At 63.4% G+C, this 18,486-nt stretch overlaps 2 protein-coding genes across 2 annotated transcripts; both read left to right on the plus strand.

The window, feature by feature from the left end:
• Nucleotides 1-4: 4 nt before the first annotated feature.
• On the plus strand, nucleotides 5-3,210 carry LOC131097062 (folate receptor alpha-like). Its single transcript, XM_058045760.1, has 4 exons — nucleotides 5-1,366; nucleotides 1,585-1,773; nucleotides 1,858-1,993; nucleotides 2,355-3,210. Exons 1-4 carry the CDS (start codon nucleotides 1,223-1,225, stop codon nucleotides 2,627-2,629), a joined length of 744 nt encoding a protein of 247 aa, XP_057901743.1. The 5' UTR covers nucleotides 5-1,222; the 3' UTR covers nucleotides 2,630-3,210.
• A 679-nt stretch (nucleotides 3,211-3,889) lies between these two features.
• INPPL1 (inositol polyphosphate phosphatase like 1) lies at nucleotides 3,890-17,443 on the plus strand. The gene is made up of 28 exons (XM_058045763.1): nucleotides 3,890-4,071; nucleotides 8,082-8,145; nucleotides 8,894-9,044; nucleotides 9,129-9,249; nucleotides 9,338-9,475; nucleotides 9,558-9,648; nucleotides 9,869-9,958; nucleotides 10,270-10,368; nucleotides 10,554-10,704; nucleotides 10,909-11,015; nucleotides 11,267-11,369; nucleotides 11,447-11,643; nucleotides 12,003-12,120; nucleotides 12,647-12,743; nucleotides 12,827-12,965; nucleotides 13,056-13,155; nucleotides 13,239-13,327; nucleotides 13,406-13,487; nucleotides 13,577-13,666; nucleotides 13,778-13,891; nucleotides 14,004-14,092; nucleotides 14,190-14,277; nucleotides 14,359-14,514; nucleotides 14,585-14,669; nucleotides 15,035-15,184; nucleotides 15,256-15,979; nucleotides 16,070-16,188; nucleotides 16,652-17,443. Exons 1-28 carry the CDS (start codon nucleotides 3,890-3,892, stop codon nucleotides 16,740-16,742), a joined length of 3,825 nt encoding a protein of 1,274 aa, XP_057901746.1. The 3' UTR covers nucleotides 16,743-17,443.
• The last annotated feature ends 1,043 nt before the right edge of the window (nucleotides 17,444-18,486 follow it).

The raw sequence follows: 18,486 nt of genomic DNA on the forward strand, positions 1-18,486 counted from the left end.
ACGCAAGGGGGCGTGGCCTATCGCTGTCTGGGGGCGGGGCGCGGCTTGATTGACAGGCGGTGGTCTGGGCCCCTGTGAGTGTGGGGCTGCTGTGCTGGCCCGGGCAGCCCCGAGTTATCTGTGACCCCCCCTCAGGGCGTATTTGTGATCCCCACGGAGTATCTGTGCCCCCCGTGGGATATTTGTGACTAACGATGGGCATGTGAGCCCCACAGGTACCAGTGACCCCAGTGAGGAGATATCTGTGATGCTGGTGGGGTATCTGCTCCTGTGGGGGCAGCTGTCATCCATGGCTGGGGGTATCTGTCACCTGTGAGGGGGGTATTTCTCATCTCTGAGGGGGTATCTTCCCCCCTCCTCAGGGCATCTGTGATCCCCGGGGCACGTCTGCCCCCCCCATCACGTATGACCTTGGAAGTATCTGTCCCTTGCAGGATATCTTCCCTCCTAGTCCTCCCCCAGCCGGCATGTCTCACTCTGCAGCGTTTCTGTCCCTCCAGAGCCACAGTGACTGCTCTCCCCCAGGGTATCTGCTCCCCCTCCATGGGATCTGTGATCCCCTGAGGACCTGGAACTCAATGAGGGGTACTTGCCTCTCCCCTGTGGCCAAAGGTGACCTTGCCAGGGTACCTGTCCCTGCCAGCAACATCTCTTACCCACTGTGCTGTTCCCCCCCACTCACTCACAGGGGCCCTGTGGTGCTGGGGGGCCAGGTCCTCCCCTTGTGCTGGTGTCAGGGAGTCAGGCCACCTCCCATAGGAGGGAAGGAAAAACAGCCATAAGTGGATTTTGGCTGGTGCTGGCCCCAGCCCGGCGCCAGGAGGATGAATCCCAGCCGCATGTGGGGCTGATGAGGGGCCAGGATAGGCACGAGTGTCAGTCCAGGACACAGTGGGGAGCCAGGGCGGGGTGCACTGTCTTCTCCATGCCCTCAGTGCTGCCCAATCCGCTGCATTCCCGCGTCCCGTGATCAGTGGCCACGGGTTGTTCTGCACCACGACCTTTGAGATGAGCTGTGCTCGCCCCACGGCACCTGGAGCCCAGCTGCCCCCCAGGTAAGAGCCCTGGCACCCCCAGGTAAGATCCCAGACCCCACTGTCGGTGGTCGTGGGCAGTGACCGTGTGCTGCCGCGCTTCCACATGCACGGCGGGGGACTTTGTCCCTGCTGTCACCGCGTCTCTCAGTGCTGCTATCCTGACCTGCTGCCGCCCTGGCAGAGCAATGGCAGCGGTGTTGGCTCTGCTGGTGGCCTGGCCAGCTGCCACTGCAGCAGTGACGGTGACACGGGACTCGCTGCTGAATGTCTGCATGGATGCCAAGCACCACAAAACAGAGCCTGGCCCTGAGGGGCAGCTCTATGGGCAGGTACGGTCCTCATCCACTGCACCAGCACCCACTGGTGTCACTTGCTGTGGGGTCACCAGGATGGAGGCTGGGGGGCTCTGTGCCCCAACATGAATTCCAGCACACCCAGTGTCACCCACCCACGGGCACTGGTGCTTTCCCTGGACCTGCAGCAGGTCCCAGCTGAGCCCTGGTGGCTCCTGATGGGTCCCAGCTGAGCCCCGGCTGCCCCGGTGCAGTGTGTCCTCTGGAAGGACAATGCCTGCTGCACTGCCAACACCAGTCTGGAAGCTCACCAGGACCAGTCCTACCTGTACAACTTCAACTGGGACCACTGTGGAGCCATGCCAGAGAAGTGCAAGCGCCACTTCATCCAGGACACGTGTCTCTATGAGTGTTCCCCTAACCTGGGGCCATGGATCGACCAGGTAGGTGCAGATCCTGCCCTCATCCACCCACCAGAATCCTTGGGGTGAGCTGGGGGAAACTGGGGGAAACTGGGGGCCCTGCAGGCAGACACCAGCTGGCGGAAGGAGCGGATCCGGGATGTGCCACTGTGCCAGGAGGACTGTGAGCAGTGGTGGGAGGATTGCCAGGATGCTGTCACCTGCAAGGTCAACTGGCACAAGGGCTGGAACTGGACTACAGGTGAGTGGGGGTTGCAGGGCACCCCCCATCATGCCTCGACCCCGCTGTGGGTCTCTAGTCACCCTCCATCTTGCTGCAGGAGAGGTTGTGTCCACCCTCCCTGGTGGCTGTGAGTGGGTCCGGAGGTGTGAGGGTCCCCATGGGGTGGGGGTGGCAGCCAGGTGGGATCCCCTGTGTATGTGGGTGGGTCAGGGGGTGTGAGGGTCCTCATGGGGTAATGCAATGTGAGACCCTGTGCCTCCTTGAGGTCAGCTCTCTCTTCCCCAGCAATGCCAGTGGGGTCCATGTGCACCCCATGCACAGGGGAACAACACCCATTTCCCAAAGCCCTTCGCCCACTTCACCCCCTGCCCACCCCCAGGCACCAACCAGTGTCCCAAGGGTGCCATGTGCCAGAAGTTCAAGTTTGTGTTCCCCACGGCGGCTGCGCTCTGCGAGCAGGTCTGGTCTGGCTCCTACCGCTACACGTCCCACCACCGTGGCAGCGGCCGCTGCATCCAGATGTGGTTTGACCCCGCGCAGGGGAACCCCAACGTTGCCGTCGCCCAGTATTACGCCCGTGGCGATGCTCCCCCAAACTCCCTGCCCTCTATCCTGCTGTCCCTGCTGCCCCTCACCCTGCTGGCCCTGCTCTGAGCAGGAGGGGCTACAGGCAGGAGCGGGCAGTAGATGGTCAGGGGGGTCCCCAGGCTGCCTTGTACCTCCCCATGGGATGTCCCCAAGCTGTGTCCCCCCACCCCGAGGCATGTGGCTCATGAATAAATGCTGCTGCCCTGCTTGGTCTTGGGTGTTGTGTGATGGTTGTGGGGATCCAATAGGATGGTTGAGGGACCTGGGGGTGTCTGCTTGTCCCATGCTGCTTCTGGTGGGGAGATGAAGCAGACATCACTCCTATTCATTTGTACCGACCAACCTGGCTACCCAGCACTGCCTCCCCCAAACCACTGTACAGGCACAGGGCTGCCTGCCACTGGGGCCCAGGAGGATGGGATCGCTGAATGTGTCCTAGCACCTGACACGGATCCAGGGCCCCGGGCGTCACTGACACGCTGGGGTGCACAGGATGAGACTGGGAAAATTATGGGCAAATAGGGGAGGATATCCCGGGGACCCTGAGGTGGGATCATGGTTGTCAAGGGAGTTCCGCTGGCCTGGAGCCCACCCCAGTTGTCCCTTTCCCCCCCACATGCTCCGCGTTCCCAGCTGTGAGATGGCACCGTCCCTGGCCCATGGACAAGTCCCCGGTTTTGGTGGCAAAACCAGGTCGCGCCTCCCACTTCTTCAGCCCCAGTCCCCAGCCCTGCCCCACCGCGGCCCCCCTTTCCCCAGTGCCCGGCTCCCCGGTACCTTCACACTGCCGGTGCCTTCACACCATCGTGCCCTCGCTCTTCCCTTCGGTATGCCCCCGGTGCTCCCCTGGTGGTTTCCCCCTCCCAGGTGCTCCCCGCCCCGGTGCTCTTCATCCTCCCGGTGCTCCCCACTGCTGCTGCCGCTACCCGCTGCTCTCGGCCCCTCGGTGCCGCTGCCCCTCGGTCAGACCCCCCGATGCCCCCCTGAACATCCTGCTCACGGCCCCTGATCTGCCCCGGTGTCTCTCGGGTGCGCCCCCAGGACCCCACCAGGGCTCCCCCGAGCTCCCCCTGCTGCTCCCCCAGGATCCTCCCGGGTCCTCGACTCCCGCGATCGCCCCTCACGGTGGCCGCCCCCGGATCTCTCCCGTGGGCCCCCGGGTGCCTCATCGGTGCCCCCCTGGGGCCCGCGACGCCCGAAGCCCCCGAAGCCCCCGCCTGTCCCCGGGATGTCCCTGTCCCCCACCTTTCCCCGCCCCGCTGCCCGCCCCTCGGCTCCCCCTCCCCCTCAGAGCGCGGCCCCGCGGCGCGGCCCCAGCGGCGGAGCATGGCGGGCGCGGGGGCCGCGGGGGGCGCGGGAGGAGCGGCCCCGGTGCCGGTGCCCCCCTGGTACCACCGGGACCTGAGCCGGGCGGCGGCCGAGGAGCAGCTGGCGCGGGCCGGGCGGGACGGCAGCTTCCTGGTGCGGGACAGCGAAAGCGTGGCGGGGGCCTACGCGCTCTGCCTGCTGTGAGTGGGGTACAGGCGGGGGGCTGCCGGGGGGACACCCCCGCGGTACCGGTGGGGCGTGGGGGGACACCCGGGAGCGGCCATCGGGGGTGCCTGGAGGGGTGCGCCGGGAGGGGACCGGCGCGGGGCCGGGGGAGCTGCGGAGGCACGGGCAGGGAGTCGGGGGGAGGACCGGGGGCGACCGTGGCAGAGCTGCAGGGGGGAGCTTGAGGGGGCACCGGCGAGAGCTTTGGGGGGATCCCGGGAGAAACGGGGTGGGGGTACCGGGGAGAGTCGGGCGTAGGAGTGGAAGTGTTCAGGGCGGCACCAGAGGGGCCTCGCGGATGGTCCGGGGAGAGCAGGGGGTCGGGAGGGCAGCCGGGGGTGGCTCTTGGGCCAGCAGAGGGGAGGATCTGGGGGAGCGCCAGAGGTATCGGGGAGAGCACTGAGGCGTCACGGTGGGGTCGCTGCAGGGATCCGGGGGAGCACTGTGCTACGCAGGGCGGGTGTCCAAGGAAGCACTGGCACAGCACCGGGAAGAACAGTGGGAGAGGCACCGGCAGGGGGAGGGGGCGCCAAGGAAGAACAGGCAGGGGGATCACTGGAAGGGATCCAGGGGAGCACGCAGGGAGCGTTGGTGGGGATGGGGGAACACTAAGAGGGCAACAGACAGAGAGGGATACAGTGAACACGGGGGTCACCGGTACTGTGCGGGTTACTCGGAATTTGGGCACGGGGAGGCTGGGACAGCTCTGTCAGTGGTTGGTGGGGGGCACGGACACGGGGGGACCTGGGGTTTTGGATGGACTGCCACTTCTGGGACGCAGCACCAGGGCAATGGCCCCTGCTGTGGCCTGGGTGTCCCAGGAGACCTGGGAATCTCTAGGCAGTGGGGGGATATTGGGCTGGCTCCAGGGGAACTGTGTCACCCACCCCTGTTATGATGGGGGTCTATGAGGTGGGGGCCTAGCACCTGCCGCACACTCTTGGGGTCCCTGAACCTACCCATGGCACTGGAAGTCCCCCAGCTCCTGCCCTCGTGTCTGGGGGTCCCCAGCCTGGGAAGGGGGGACAGCTTGAATAGTGCCATGGAACTCCATGGCTCCCAGCTTGTGCCAGGTCACAGGTGAGGGCTGACAGCCCTGGGGGTCCCGAAGTGCCTTTGCCCAGTGGTGCACCCCAGCACCCCACCATACCTGGGGCCTCTGGCACCTTGTTGTGCTGAAACTCCTGGGACATGCCACTGGCTCTGCTCAAGGCTGGCTGCCTGTGCCAGCACCTGGACCTTGATGTGGTTGTGAGGTGGTGGTGAGGGCACTTGAACTCAAAGCTTTTCTGTGCCCTGAGAGCCTGTGGGAGAGTTGGGAGTGCTCTGTGAGCTGGCCTGCCCTGGCCTGGGGTTGCTGTGTGCTGGTGCCGTGTGCATTGCCAGGCATGCAGCCTCCATGGTGGTGTGGTTGTCCTGCCCCGTGGACAGTGGCAAATGCAGTTTCCCAGGCATGTGGGGTAACAGTGTGGCTCTGGGCACTGGCTCCCCACCACAGAGCTGGGGTGGCAGGCAGCACTGGGCACAGCATGGGGAGAGCCTGCAATTCCAGCATCTAATGGTGCCGTGTGGCTGGAGGGAGGGCATTGTGTGGTGTGGGTGACAGGGGGCTGCAGACAGCATTGTGGCACGGGTGCCTGGGTAAGGTGTGTCTGTCATTGATGTCTCTCACTGCTTGGTGAGGGGGCCATGGGTGCCACGTGGCTGGCCTGTGGCACTGGCACCACACAGCATGGCAAAGCCCATCATGGGGATGCCAGGCCGGGAGGCTGCACTCCTACAAGGGCTACTGGGAGTCCCTGGTGCTGTGATCTCACCAGGCACCCCCACTGCCTGTGAGTGGGTGGACAGGGCTGTGGAGCCATTGGCCTAAAAATAGCTGCAGAATCAGGAGGAGGAAAGGGAACTGCAGTGGGATCCCGGCAGCATCGGCTTCCTTTAACCCTCCCACTGGTGTGCCATGGACTCACCGGGCTGGATGTGGCACACCAGGACATCTCACTGTGCCCTTGCCATGGCACACTGGGGTGTCCCACCGTGGCACACCAGGGTGTCACACTTGTGGCCTCGCTGTTTCATATTGGGAAGTGGTGGCATACAGCAGTGGCACCCCAGGGTGTGCTGACGTCACTGGTTGGTGAGCAGTGCTAGTGGGGACAGGCCTGGTGTGATGTCCCACAGGAGCGTGGGGGCTTGGAGCTTCCATCCTGGCTCACTGCCAGTTCACGGGGGACACCAGTGCCAGGGTGGTGCCAGTGGGCACACGGTATCCCCCTTGCCCGGGTGCCCACACCCTGCTCTTGGTGAAGCAGGGTGGCAGGTGCCCCTCTGTGTGCCACAGAGCAGCGGGGATGCGGGGTGCCCGCTGTGCTGGCAGGGTGCTGTGCGTCAGAGCGACAGGGGAGTCCCGCAGCTCCCGCATAAAGGCTCTTTGTAGCCAGCCCGGTGCTCTCTGGCCCCCCCTCCCCGTCGCTGCTCACCAAAATAGCAGCGACAGACAGACAGCGGTGCGGGGCTGGGCAGCCAGGGGGCCCTGCAGGCCCTCACCACAGCACCACCCCCTGTGCCGGGTGTCCCTCCAGCCCCTGCCAGTTATCCACAGAGAACCCCTTGGTGTCCCCCACAGCTGAGGTTCCTCCTGAGGGTCCTGCTCCTTGCCCCTCCAATCCGGAGTTCCACATACTGGTGCTGTGCTGGGGCTCCTCTTGCACTCACATCACACCTCCAGTGGTGTTCCTGCTGTGGAGACCCCAATTGTGTGTTAGGACTTCCCACAGAGACCCCTTATGCTGCCCTCGTTTGGGGGTGTCTCTTTGTGCTCCCCATCTTACCAGCTGGGATTCTCCCACAGACTCCTTTGAGTCTGGGAGCCCCTGATCCCTTCCCCCACCCTAGCAGGGTTTTCCATACAGCCCCCCCATTGTGGATTCCCATTCAGCCCCCCCTACCATTTGGAGAGTTTTCCATGGCCCCACCCTCACAATGACCCTGACTGGGCACTGGGACACCTGGCAGGACCCCAGCGATGCTGGGGCAGGTCGTACCTCCAGAGGAGGCAGGAGAAATGGGGTACCTGGCACTGCAGGGGACGTGGTGGCACCAGGGACCTGGTGCTGTGGGGTGCTGGCAGGGTAACCAGAACTGTAGGGTGACACCAGGGGACCTGACAGAGTGGGATAGGATGTGTGGGCACGGCACCCTGTCCAGGGACACAGCACAGCATGGGGGGATGGATGCTGCCTTGTCCCAGTCCTCCAGCCCTGCACTGAGCTGCCACTGGGGCAGGGGACACAGCAGCTGAGTGGCCCCGGTGTGGTGACAGCAGCCTCAATGCTCACGGTGACCTCTGTGGCCAGAGGCCAGCCAGGAGTCCCGGTCCCTGCAGACAGCCCTGCAGTGGGGAGGTCTGGCAGTGCTGAGGCTCCCTGTCTCCTGGAGTCCCTGAAATGGGGAAGGGCTTCCAGTCTTGCTCCTTGCACTCACTGATGTTTTCACCCCATCTCTTAGCACTGCCCATCACCCCCTGCCCCGGGATCGTGTCCTTGGTTCCTGTCAGCTTCCACAGGAAAATAAATTGTTTCCTGGTGTCCTGGCTGCCAGCTCCTGCCTGCTCCTGCCAGCTCCTGCCTGTGCCGTGGGCTGGGGACAGTGCCTCTGGCACAGACAGGCAGTGCAGCAGGGCAGCAGCACTGCCAAGGACATAGTGCTGTCAATTGTGGGGTCGGAGCACGCAGGGGAGTCACTCTCGGGCTCCCAGCACCCACCCTGCAGGCATTTTCCCGTGGCTTTTCCATGGGTTCCCTGTCAGTTCACTGCATTCCATGGGGAATGGCGGTATTGGAGCTCCTCACTGTCGCTGCTGGTGAAGCAGGGGTCTGACTAGATGAGTACTGGGCATCCCTTTGGGGCTGGAAGGGGCCGTGCAGGCAGGTGGGGGGACACCAGCCACCCCCAGCACCCCCTGATGCCCTCCCTGCTGCCACAGGTTCCAGAAACACGTGCACACCTACCGCATCCTGCCGGACGAGGAGGATTTCCTGGCCGTGCAGGTGGGCAGCGCGGGCATGGGACACCCCTGGCTCGTGGGCACTGGGGCTCTCTGGCTCAGCAGTGCTCAGTGCTGGCCTCGTGCTGTGGCTTTACCTGTCCTTGTGGCTGTGCTGGGCTCAGCCCTGGCGCCGTGCCACGCGCCTGCCCGGCTGTGCCGGATGGCTTGGCTGTGCCTGTCTTGGCCGGCTGTGGCACTGGGTATTTTTAGAGCAACAGAACCCTCTTTGTGCTGGCCAGGCTGGCAGGAAAAGCTGCCTCTGGGAGGGAGGAGGCTGAGGGATGGCTGCTGCCTGCACCCTGTGTGCCCAGCTACCAACCCTACAGGCCTCATTGCAATGGGCTCTGGTCCCCACCGTGGGGCTGTGGGGTCAGCCCCCCATCCTGCATGGGGGTCCCTGCATGGAGGGGTTCCTGCACAGTGGCATCTCTGCATGGGAGGATCCCTTCATGGGGGTCCCTGCATGGAGGTTCCTGCATGGGGGTCCCTTCATGGGAACGTCCCTGTGTGGTGGCACTTCCACACAAGGGGATCATTGCATGGTGGTATCCCTGCCTGGGGTCCCTGCATGGTGGTATCCCTGCCTGGGGTCCCTGCATGGTGGTATCCCTGCCTGGGGAGATTCCTGTCTCTGCACGGTGGCATCCCTGGATGGGGGGGTTCCCTGCTTGGTGTTGTCTCCACCTGGGGGGTGTGCAGTGATGATGGCTGCAGGTGCTGATGGTGCCGGTGTCCTGATGTCCCCACAGACGTCACAGGGCGTGCAGGTGCGGCGCTTCAAGACGCTCAGCGAGCTGATTGCCCTGTACCTGCAGCCCAACCAGGGGCTGGTCTGCACCCTGCTCTTCCCGGTCGAGAGGGAGAAGGAGAAGGAGACCGTGGAGGACAGGGACTACTCGGGTATGGCAGGGTGACATGGGTGTGTGAATGGGGTCCTGAGACCCGTGGGGTGGGGGTAACTGGCCCCCTCATGCCCCACTGCAGATGGAGAGGATGAGAAGCCGCCATTGCCACCGCGCTCCGGCTCCACCAGTTTCTCTGGCACCTCAGCGGGGCTCAGCCCCACTGGCCTGGCACCATCTGTGCCAGAGAGGCCAGTGGAGAGGTGAGGGTCTGCTTGTCCCCCTGTCTGTCCCCTGTCTGTCCCCTGCTCCTCCCTGCTGGCTCTCACCCCCCAGGTGCTCTCTCTGTAGCACCAATGGGCTCAGCAGCATCTCTCACGAGTACCTGAAGGGCAGCTACAGCCTGGATCTGGAGGCAGTGAAGGGAGGGGCCAACAGCCTCCCCCACCTCAACAAGACTCTCGTCACCTCCTGCAAACGGCTGCACAGGTGAGTGCCAGGCACTGGGACAGACAAACAGACGGAAGGACGAATGTGCCACCCGGTGAGCCAGCTCCTCTTGCCTCTCCAGTGAGGTGGACAAGGTGCTGGCAGGGCTGGAGATCCTCTCCAAGGTGTTTGACCAGCAGAGCTCCCCCATGGTCTCCAAGATCCTGCAACAGGTAAAGGGAATATGGGAACACAGCAGTGGCAGCCCCCCACCATGAACTGTACCCACAGACCCAACCATCCATAGGTGGTGGGAAAAACTGTGGAGAAACACCTAACCATCCTACCCCATCCCAGACTGCCAGTGGGCGCTGCCACTTGGGGTGGGGGGAGGCTCTGGGCTGGGTCTGGGGTTCACATCCCAGTGCTGGGGTGTCTTGCTGGGGGTTCCAGACAGCAGGGCAGAGTGGAGAGCAGGAGCTGGAGAACCTGGTGCTGAAACTCTCTGTGCTGAAAGATTTCCTGTCGTCCATCGAGAAGAAGGTAAGGCTGGAGATGCAGGGCTGGATGGCCTGATGGGGGGTGCTCTGAGGGGTCTGGGTGAACCAGAGAAAATGTGGGGCTGAGGGCACTGGTGGAACTGGGGCAACTGGCAGAGCTTGCTGAGTTGGTGGAGCTGGGGGACTGGGAATGGGCTTGTGGGATTGAGGCACCAGTGGGACTGGGGAGGGCCAATGGAGCTGGCACTGGTAGGGCTGAGGGCTGGTGGGGCTTGGAAGATTGGTGGGACTGGGTGGGTTGTTGGAGCTGGGGGACTGGTGGGCTCTCAGCTGACCCTGCTGGGGCTCTGGCAGGCACTGAAGGCCCTGCAGGAGATGAGCTCAGCCACCCCAGCCACCCCTCCTCAACCCCTCTCCCGCAAGGCCAAGAGCATCCCTGTGCAGACCTTCGAGGTGAGCCCGACCCTACCCCCTGCCCTGCCCTCTTTTGGAGTTTTGGGGGGATTTCAGCATCAGCTGAGTACCTCCAGTGTGACACTGAGGGCACAGACCCCTAGGTGTCTCTGGGGGAGGCCAGATGCCAGACAGGGTGCTGGGATGTCCCCTGTGTCCTCCCTCATCCCAGTGTCCCCTGGCAGGTGAAGCTGGATATCACCCTGGGGGACCTGACCAAGATTGGGAAGTCACAGAAGTACACGCTGAGCGTGGATGTGGAGGGGGGTAAACTAGTGGTGCTGAAGAAGCAGAAGGACTCCCAGGAGGACTGGAACACCTTCACCCATGACAAGAGTGAGTGGGGAGGTGTCTGGGAGGGCCCCAGCACCCTTTGTGCTGAGCAGCATCCCTGTGAGGCTCAGTGGTGAGCTGGAAGCTGGGAGATTCCTCATGCTGGGGGTGTTCCCATCTTAGGGGGTCCCCCAAAGCATGCACTGGGGGGGTTCCAGCACCCAGCTAGCAGCCAGCACCCTCTCAGCTCTTTCCTCTCCTCCTCAGTTCGGCAGCTGATTAAGTCACAGCGGGTGCAGAACAAGCTGGGCATCGTTTTTGAGAAGGAAAAGGATAAAACGCAACGGAAAGACTTTGTTTTTGTCAGTGCTCGGGTGGGTAACGCTCAGCTGGAGGCGGGTAGGGGACAAGGGGTCCCTTGTAGGGACGGGATGGGACAGGTTGTAACCCCTGGGCCCTGGTAGGGCTCAGGGACAGGCGCTGGGTACTGGTGCCTGATGGCTGGGTGATGTGCCTGGGGTGATCCCCATGCCCAGAAGGTGCCAGCTTTGGCTGAGCCAAAGCAGGGGGGTGGGAGAGGGTTGTAGGGACCCCCTCTACCCCCACTCACTGCCCCCTTCTGCAGAAACGTGAGGCCTTCTGTCAGCTTCTGCAGCTGATGAAGAACAAGCATTCTCACCAGGACGAGCCTGACATGATCTCTGTCTTCATTGGCACCTGGAACATGGGTGAGCAAGGTTGGAGCAGCCCTTGGTGGGGTGTCAGGGCCTTGGGGTCCCCCCCTAACTTTGCTGTCCCCCTGCAGGCAGCGTTCCTCCCCCCAAGAACATCACTTCATGGATCACCTCCAAGGGGTTGGGCAAGACCCTGGACGAGGTGACGATGGCCATACCGCACGACATCTACGTCTTTGGCACCCAGGAGAATTCCCTGGGAGACAAGGAGTGGGTGGACTTCCTGCGCTCCGTCCTCAAGGACTTCACCGAGGTTGAGTACCGCCCGGTAAGCACCAGGGGACCCTGGGGGCTCTGGGGTGCAGGCACTGGTGGGTGGTGGAGGTGTGTGATGCTCAGTGTCCCGGGGGTGGCTGTGCTCTGGCTCTGTGACACCGGCTGTTCTGAGGTGCTCTCGTGGTGCTGGGTGGCTGTGGGTGCTCCAGGTCTGGTGACATAAGGTATTTTGGGGTGGTCTCCTGGTGCTGGGTAGCTGTGGATGCTGATTGATGGTGGTGGGATTCCATGGGCAACAGCCCTTGGTGAAGCAGTAATGAGCATTCCCTGTGGACACACCAGAGGGGCCCCCGTGGCCCCAGGGGGCCCCAGGGCGTGCTGGCAGGGGGCTGAGGGTGCTGGCACCCACAGGTGGCCATGCAGTCCCTGTGGAACATCAAGGTGGTGGTGCTGGTGAAGCCAGAGCACGAGAACCGCATCAGCCACGTCAGCACCTCCAGCGTCAAGACAGGGATCGCCAACACCCTGGGTAGGGCCACAGCAGGGCACAGAGGGACACGGGCTGTGCACTGCACTGGGGGGGCTCCTGGGCTGTCTGCACTGGGGAGGTCCTGTTGTTGCATGTGTGGCATGAGGAGGAGTCTCAGCATGTGTACCTTGCATGATGAGGAGCCCTGGTGTGTGGGCATTGCATGGGGAGGGGTCCCAGGGTTGCACAGGGAGGGGTCCTGGCATGTGTTGCACGTGGAGGGGTCCTGTTGGTGCACGGGGAGGGGTCCCAGAGCACGGGTGTTTCACGAGGAGGGCTCTGTGTGCAGTGCACGGGGAAGGTTCTGGGAGTGTTTGTGTTGCATGTGGAGGCCCTGGATAGGTGTGCTTTGCATGAGAGGGACTCTGGGGGGCATTTCATGAGGAGGCCTCTCAGCATGGGGACTCAGCATGTGCCAGGTGGGGGGCTGTGCCCCATCACCGTGACCTGGGGCCGGCTGAGTGTCCGTCTCCGAGGCAGAATCAGGGGTTGCCTGATCACATCCCATGTCCTCAATTCCTCACAGGGAACAAGGGCGCTGTGGGTGTCTCCTTCATGTTCAATGGCACCTCCTTTGGCTTTGTCAACTGCCACCTCACCTCTGGCAATGAGAAGACTGCACGGTGAGCACCCCTACCCTGGGCTGGGCTGGGACAGGCCCTGTCCTCATGTCTGTGACACTCTGTCCCTGTGTCCCCTGCTTCAGGAGGAACCAGAACTACCTGGACATCCTGCGCCTGCTCTCACTGGGGGATAAGCAGCTGAGCTCCTTTGACATTTCTCTTCGCTTCACCCACCTCTTCTGGTTTGGGGACCTCAATTACCGCCTAGACATGGACATCCAGGTCAGGGGAAGGGGTGGCTGGGGGTGGCAAGGCAGCTGGGAGTGTCAGGGTTCCCCTCCCAGCCCAGTGCCAACACCTTGGTCCCCACAGGAGATCCTCAACTACATCAGCCGCAAGGAGCTGGAGCCGCTGCTGAAGGTCGATCAGCTCAATCTGGAGAAGGAGAAGCACAAGGTGTTCCTGCGCTTTGGTGAGAACTGGGGGGGCTCCAGGAGGGTCTGGTGCTGCAGCCCCTGCTGTGGGGACTGTCCTGACCCACTGCTGTCCCTGCAGGTGAGGAGGAGATCACCTTCCCCCCAACCTACCGCTACGAGCGGGGCTCCCGGGACACCTATGTCTGGCACAAGCAGAAGCCCACAGGGGTAGGTGCTGGGTAGGGGGAGTTGGGGGAGTGGAGGACACCCCAATCTGAACCCCCATCCACTCCCCACCCCTGCCAGGTGCGTACCAACGTGCCATCCTGGTGTGACCGCATCCTCTGGAAGTCCTACCCCGAGACTCATGTCAACTGCAACGCTTATGGTGAGCACTATAACCACCCCCAGCACTCTATTCTGGGGACAGTCCTCCCCTCTCCATCCTAACTTCTTCCCCATTCCCACTGGCTGCAGGGTGCACAGATGACATTGTCACCAGTGACCACTCACCTGTCTTCGGCTCCTTTGAAGTGGGAGTGACATCCCAGTTCGTTTCCAAAAAAGGTGCTTATGCCCTAGGGGATCCCTTGCTGTCCCCTGCCCCTCCATGGTCCAACCTCTCCCTCTAAATGGAGAGGCCCCAGGGAGATTCCAATGCCTTGCCTCTCCATGGAGGGCTCTCCAAGTCCTCAGAGCAGGCATACATCGAGTTTGAGAGCATAGAAGCCATTGTAAAGACCTCCAGTCGCACCAAGTTTTTCATCGAGTTCTATTCTACCTGCCTGGAAGGTGAGGACTGGAATGGCAGTGGGGGGTCCCAGAGGGCTTGAGAGGGGTCTCAGGAAGCTCATGGTATCCTGGAAGGCTAAAGGATTGATGCCATGTCCTGCTACCATCACAGAGTTCAAGAAGAGCTTCGAGAACGACAGCCAGAGCAGTGACAACATCAACTTCCTCAAGGTGCAGTGGTCATCCCGGCAGCTGCCCACGGTGAGGAGGGGCTGGGGGCTGGCAGGGTGGGTCCTGTGGGAAGCTGCAGACAGGGAGACCCGTGCTCAGTGCCAGCACCCCCTTCCCTCTGCCACAGCTGAAGCCCATCCTCTCTGAGATTGAGTACCTGCAGGACCAGCACCTCTTGCTCACTGTCAAGTCACTTGATGGCTACGAGTCCTATGGTGAGTGTCCACTCCAGCACCACGCCAGCACCGGGGGTCTGTGGGGTGCAGACCCCCAACCTCTCCCACTGTCACCCCCAGGGGAGTGTGTCATTGCCCTGAAGTCCATGATCGGCAGCACAGCCCAGCAGTTCCTCACCTACCTGTCCCACCGTGGTGAGGAGACCGGCAATATCCGTGGCTCCATGAAGGTCTGGGTGCCCACGGAGCGCCTGGGCACCCGCGAGAGGCTCTATGGTGAGCACCCCTCACCCAGGGGGGCACCCTGGGGAGAGGACTCCACCACTGAGCCCCTGTTCCCTGGCAGAGTGGATCAGCATCGATAAGGATGAGACGACAGCCAGCAAAGGGAAGGTGCTGCTAGGTGCCAGGGCCACCCAGGACAATGCCAAGTATGGGGGACAGGGATTGGTAGGGTGGGGGGCACCTGGGGGTCGGGAGGTCTGAGGGGTTCACCTGAGCACAGCTATTGCTTAGAGTATCCCTCTAGGCAGGTGTGTGGGATGCGACCGGGGACAGTCCTGATGCCAGTTTTGTGCCACACAGGGCAGGGATGGGGCTCTGAGCCTCTGAATGTGGCTCTGGCTGTGTTTTGGTGGCTGAACCTCATCCTAGAGGGCAAAGCCCCATGCTGGGGATCTGAGCCCTGATCTAGGCTGCTGAGACCCATCCCATGGGGTCTGAACCTCTCCTGGGGGTCTGAACCCCGATGGGGACGTTCAAGCCCCATGGGCCACCCAACCCCTCCTGTTGCCAGGTCTGTGGGGCGGAAGCCCACGGGTGCTGAGCCCCCCACCACCCTCCTGGCGAAGCTGCCGGAGGAGCCCGACAAGAGCAGCACCACAGCAGCGCCGCGTCCCCCGGCCCCGCACCGCAGCGCCCCCAGGGATGAGGCCGCCCCGAGCCGGTGAGGGAGCGTGGGCAGGGCTAGGGAGGGGAGTTCCTGTGGAGGTGCCATGCTCAACCCTGTCCCCACAGGTCCAAGGTGGAGGCAGTGCCAGAGGTCTCAGGGGGTCCCCTGAAGAACAGCTTCAACAACCCAGCGTACTACGTGCTGGAGGGGGTCCCCCACCAGCTGCTGGTGCCAGGGGACCCCGGCAAGCCCCCCAAGGCCAAGGTGCAGGTGGCAGTGCCGGAGCGCTGCCAGTGCCCCTCGGCATGCTGTGGTGGCGAGAGCGATGAGGAGGAGGAGCTGGGCACCCTGAACCTGCCCCCGCCGGATTTCCCCCCGCCGCCGCTGCCGCGGGAGCTGGAGCTCCCCCAAAACACCTTCTTGGGCACCCCCAAGGAGCTGCTGGCATCCAGCGGGTGTGAGGACCCCAAATCCCACCCTGCTGCCTTCGGAGAGGCTCCCCTGCCCAAGCTGCACCCCCGGCCACCCCCAGCCACCAGGGCTGGATTTGGGATGGAGGGGGCTGGCGGGATGCCCGTTCCCGGGGCACTGCCTGCTCCTGGGGCACTGCCCGCTCCCGGGGGCCTGTCGGGAGGGCTGCTGGATGACCGCTCCTGCTCGGTGCTGCAGATGGCCAAGACACTGAGTGAGGTGGACTACGGGGGTGGGAAGGGGAGGGTGGTCCCCCCACCACCGCTGCTGGCCAAGGGGGCCTTGCCTCCCCGCTGCCTGCACCCTGACTATGGCCGCCCCCTTGCCTTCCCTCCCCACTCCATCCAGGAGAGCATCCAGGAGGACCTGGCTGAGGAGGTGGGTGATGCAGGGTGGGTGGGGGTCCTCGGCACCTCGGCTGGGCCTCCCTTTGGGGTGCCCAATGGTGCTGAGGCTGTTGGGGCACAGGCGCTGGGCCGCGGCGTGGGCACCGTGCCCGGCGTGGGCGAGTGGCTGCGGGCGCTGGGGCTGGAGCGGTACGAGGAGGGGCTGGTGCGCAACGGCTGGGACGACCTGGAGTTCCTCAGGTGAGCAGCCCCCCAGGATGGTGGGGAGGGACCCCCACCCACTCCCACCCCCAGCCTGGCCAGCCCCAGTGAGTGCATGACTTCCCCAGGGGGTCACAGTGCTGCCTGAGTTCCTGGGAGGTCTCTTGGGGTGCTGCCCTTGATGGTCCCTGCTATTCCTGGGGGTTCCCCACTGCCTTCTGCAGGTCTCCACTTCCCCTGGGAGTCCCCACTGCCCCTGGAGGGCCCCCAAAGGTTCTGTGCTGCCCTTGGGAGTCCCTGCTGCCCCTGGATGTCCCCATTGCTCCCCTGTGCCCTTTGCGTCTCGGGATCCCCAGTGCCCCTGAGGGTCACAAAACCCCACGGCAGGGACAGGATGGAGCCTGGTGTGCGCCCAGCAGCCTGAGTGGGGGCTCTCGCACCCCCTCGTGGGGTGGGGTGCCCCTCAGGGTCAGAGAGCCCCATCTTTGTGCTTCATTCCCAGTGACATCACAGAGGAGGACCTGGAGGAGGCTGGAGTGCTGGAGCCCGGCCACAAGCGCGTCCTTCTGGAGAGCCTCCAGCTCCGCAAGTAGCTGCCACCGCACATCCAGCATCCCGTGCTTCCCGTGGCCCAGCATCCCAGACCCTGCAGCCCTGCGTCTCACACCTTGCAGTAGTGTGTCCTGTGGCCCAGCATCCTGCATCCCACAGACGGACATCCTGGACCCCATGGCTGTGCATTCTGTATCCTGCTGCCACGTGTCCTGGAGCCTGTGGCCCTGCATCCTGCAGCTGAGCATCCCAGATCCTGCGGCCACGCATCCCAGATCCCTCAGATCCTGCGGCCGTGTGTCTGCAGCCCGGCATCCTGTGACCCTATATCCTGGGTCCCATGGATGTGCATCCCAGATCCTGCAGCTGTGCATCCTGCAGCTGAGGATCCTTCATCCCACAGCCCCACACCCTGCATCCCACCATCACCAGCAGCAAGTGGGAACCCCATGACCTCCACAGCCCACCCCACCCTGGGTGCAGGGTAATGGGGCAGGAAGGGGGAGTGGGGGACAGGGGGGTGGTGGGTCCTGGTCAGATAATTTCACATGAGGATTCCCATGGGGTGTCCTCACATTTAAGTTATTTTTTTATTTATTGGGAGAAGGGATGGGGGAAGAGGTGTTTGGGGGTAACCTGGCTCCCTAATTGGGACCCTGGCTCCCCCCATGAGCCCTCACAGTTAGGAGGAGGCTCTGAGCAAAGTCATGTCTTGACCCAAGTGCCTTCATGATGCCTGGGATGGGATGGGATGGGATGGGATGGGATGGGATGGGATGGGATGGGATGGGATGGGATGGGATGGGATAGCTCAGCCAGCCCCCATAGACAACACTAGGCCCAGCTCAGGGTCCCTATCCCCAACTCTAAGGATCCTGTCCCCACCCTGAAGGTCCCATCCCCACTGTGAAGGTTCCTGTCTCCACCCTGGGCATCCCTGTCCCCACTCCAGGGCACCTGTCCCCCTCAGGGTCCTTGTCCCCAACATGATGTCCCATTCCCACCCAGGAGGTGCCTGTCACCATCCTTGGGTGCCCCCTCCCCTTGCTGTAGACCCCTCTCCCAGCTCCAGAGCATCCTGTCCCCACCCTGGACCTCATATCTGCACACCAGGGGTTCTACCCCCACTCTGATCCCTATCCCTGCTCTGGATGTGCTGTCCCCACCCCTGGGGGTTCCTGTCCTCACCCCATCTCCAACCCAGGTGTCCCTGTTACCATTCCTGGGGGTCCCATCCCCACTATGGTGGTCCCTGGGGGTGCTGTCCTCATTCCCAGGTGCCCCACCCCACCCTGAGGGTCCATCCCACTCAGAGGTTCCATTCCCAGGGGTCCTATTGTCCCCGTTGTGGGGATTCCGTCCCTGTCCCTGGAGTCCCTGTCCCCACCATGGGGTCCCTGTCCCCTCTCTGGGAGTGCCTGTCCCCATGCTGGGAGTCCATCCCCAGCCTGGGAATCCTGTCAGAGCAGAGCCAGCTCAGTGCCTTCCCCCAGAGCCCATCCCACACCAGCAGTGCCTGCGGGGCAGATCCCCCCCCATCCCAGCCCGTTTGCCCATTGGCACTGGCTGGGTCTGTCCCCACAGGGGTCTGTGTCACCCTTGGGGACAGCAGGGCTGGCAGCTGGCTCTCCTTGTGGGTGCTCAGCCCCAGCCTTGCCAAGTGTCCTTCCAGGAGGGTCCCCAGGGCAGGGCTGCTCCCACTGTGCTTTCCCCTCTGGGATGCTCCCTCCAGGCTCTCCCTGTCCTCGGGGGGGTGGGGGTGATGCTACCCCAGACCCCCCACCC

This window comes from Melospiza georgiana, chromosome 2 (assembly GCF_028018845.1).
Source record: "Melospiza georgiana isolate bMelGeo1 chromosome 2, bMelGeo1.pri, whole genome shotgun sequence".
NCBI lineage: Eukaryota > Metazoa > Chordata > Aves > Passeriformes > Passerellidae > Melospiza > Melospiza georgiana.

Excerpts from the sequence above, each read along its gene's own strand:
- LOC131097062 (XM_058045760.1), top strand. The coding sequence starts at position 1,223 with ATGGCAGCGGTGTTGGCTCTGCTGGTGGCCTGGCCAGCTGCCACTGCA. Across the intron at positions 1,774-1,857 it reads TGGGGCCATGGATCGACCAG|GCAGACACCAGCTGGCGGAA; the intron begins GTAGGTGCAGAT and ends GGGGCCCTGCAG. Across the intron at positions 1,994-2,354 it reads GGGCTGGAACTGGACTACAG|GCACCAACCAGTGTCCCAAG; the intron begins GTGAGTGGGGGT and ends GCCCACCCCCAG.
- INPPL1 (XM_058045763.1), top strand. The coding sequence starts at position 3,890 with ATGGCGGGCGCGGGGGCCGCGGGGGGCGCGGGAGGAGCGGCCCCGGTG. Across the intron at positions 12,744-12,826 it reads GGCAATGAGAAGACTGCACG|GAGGAACCAGAACTACCTGG; the intron begins GTGAGCACCCCT and ends CCCCTGCTTCAG. Across the intron at positions 14,670-15,034 it reads GCCACCCAGGACAATGCCAA|GTCTGTGGGGCGGAAGCCCA; the intron begins GTATGGGGGACA and ends TCCTGTTGCCAG.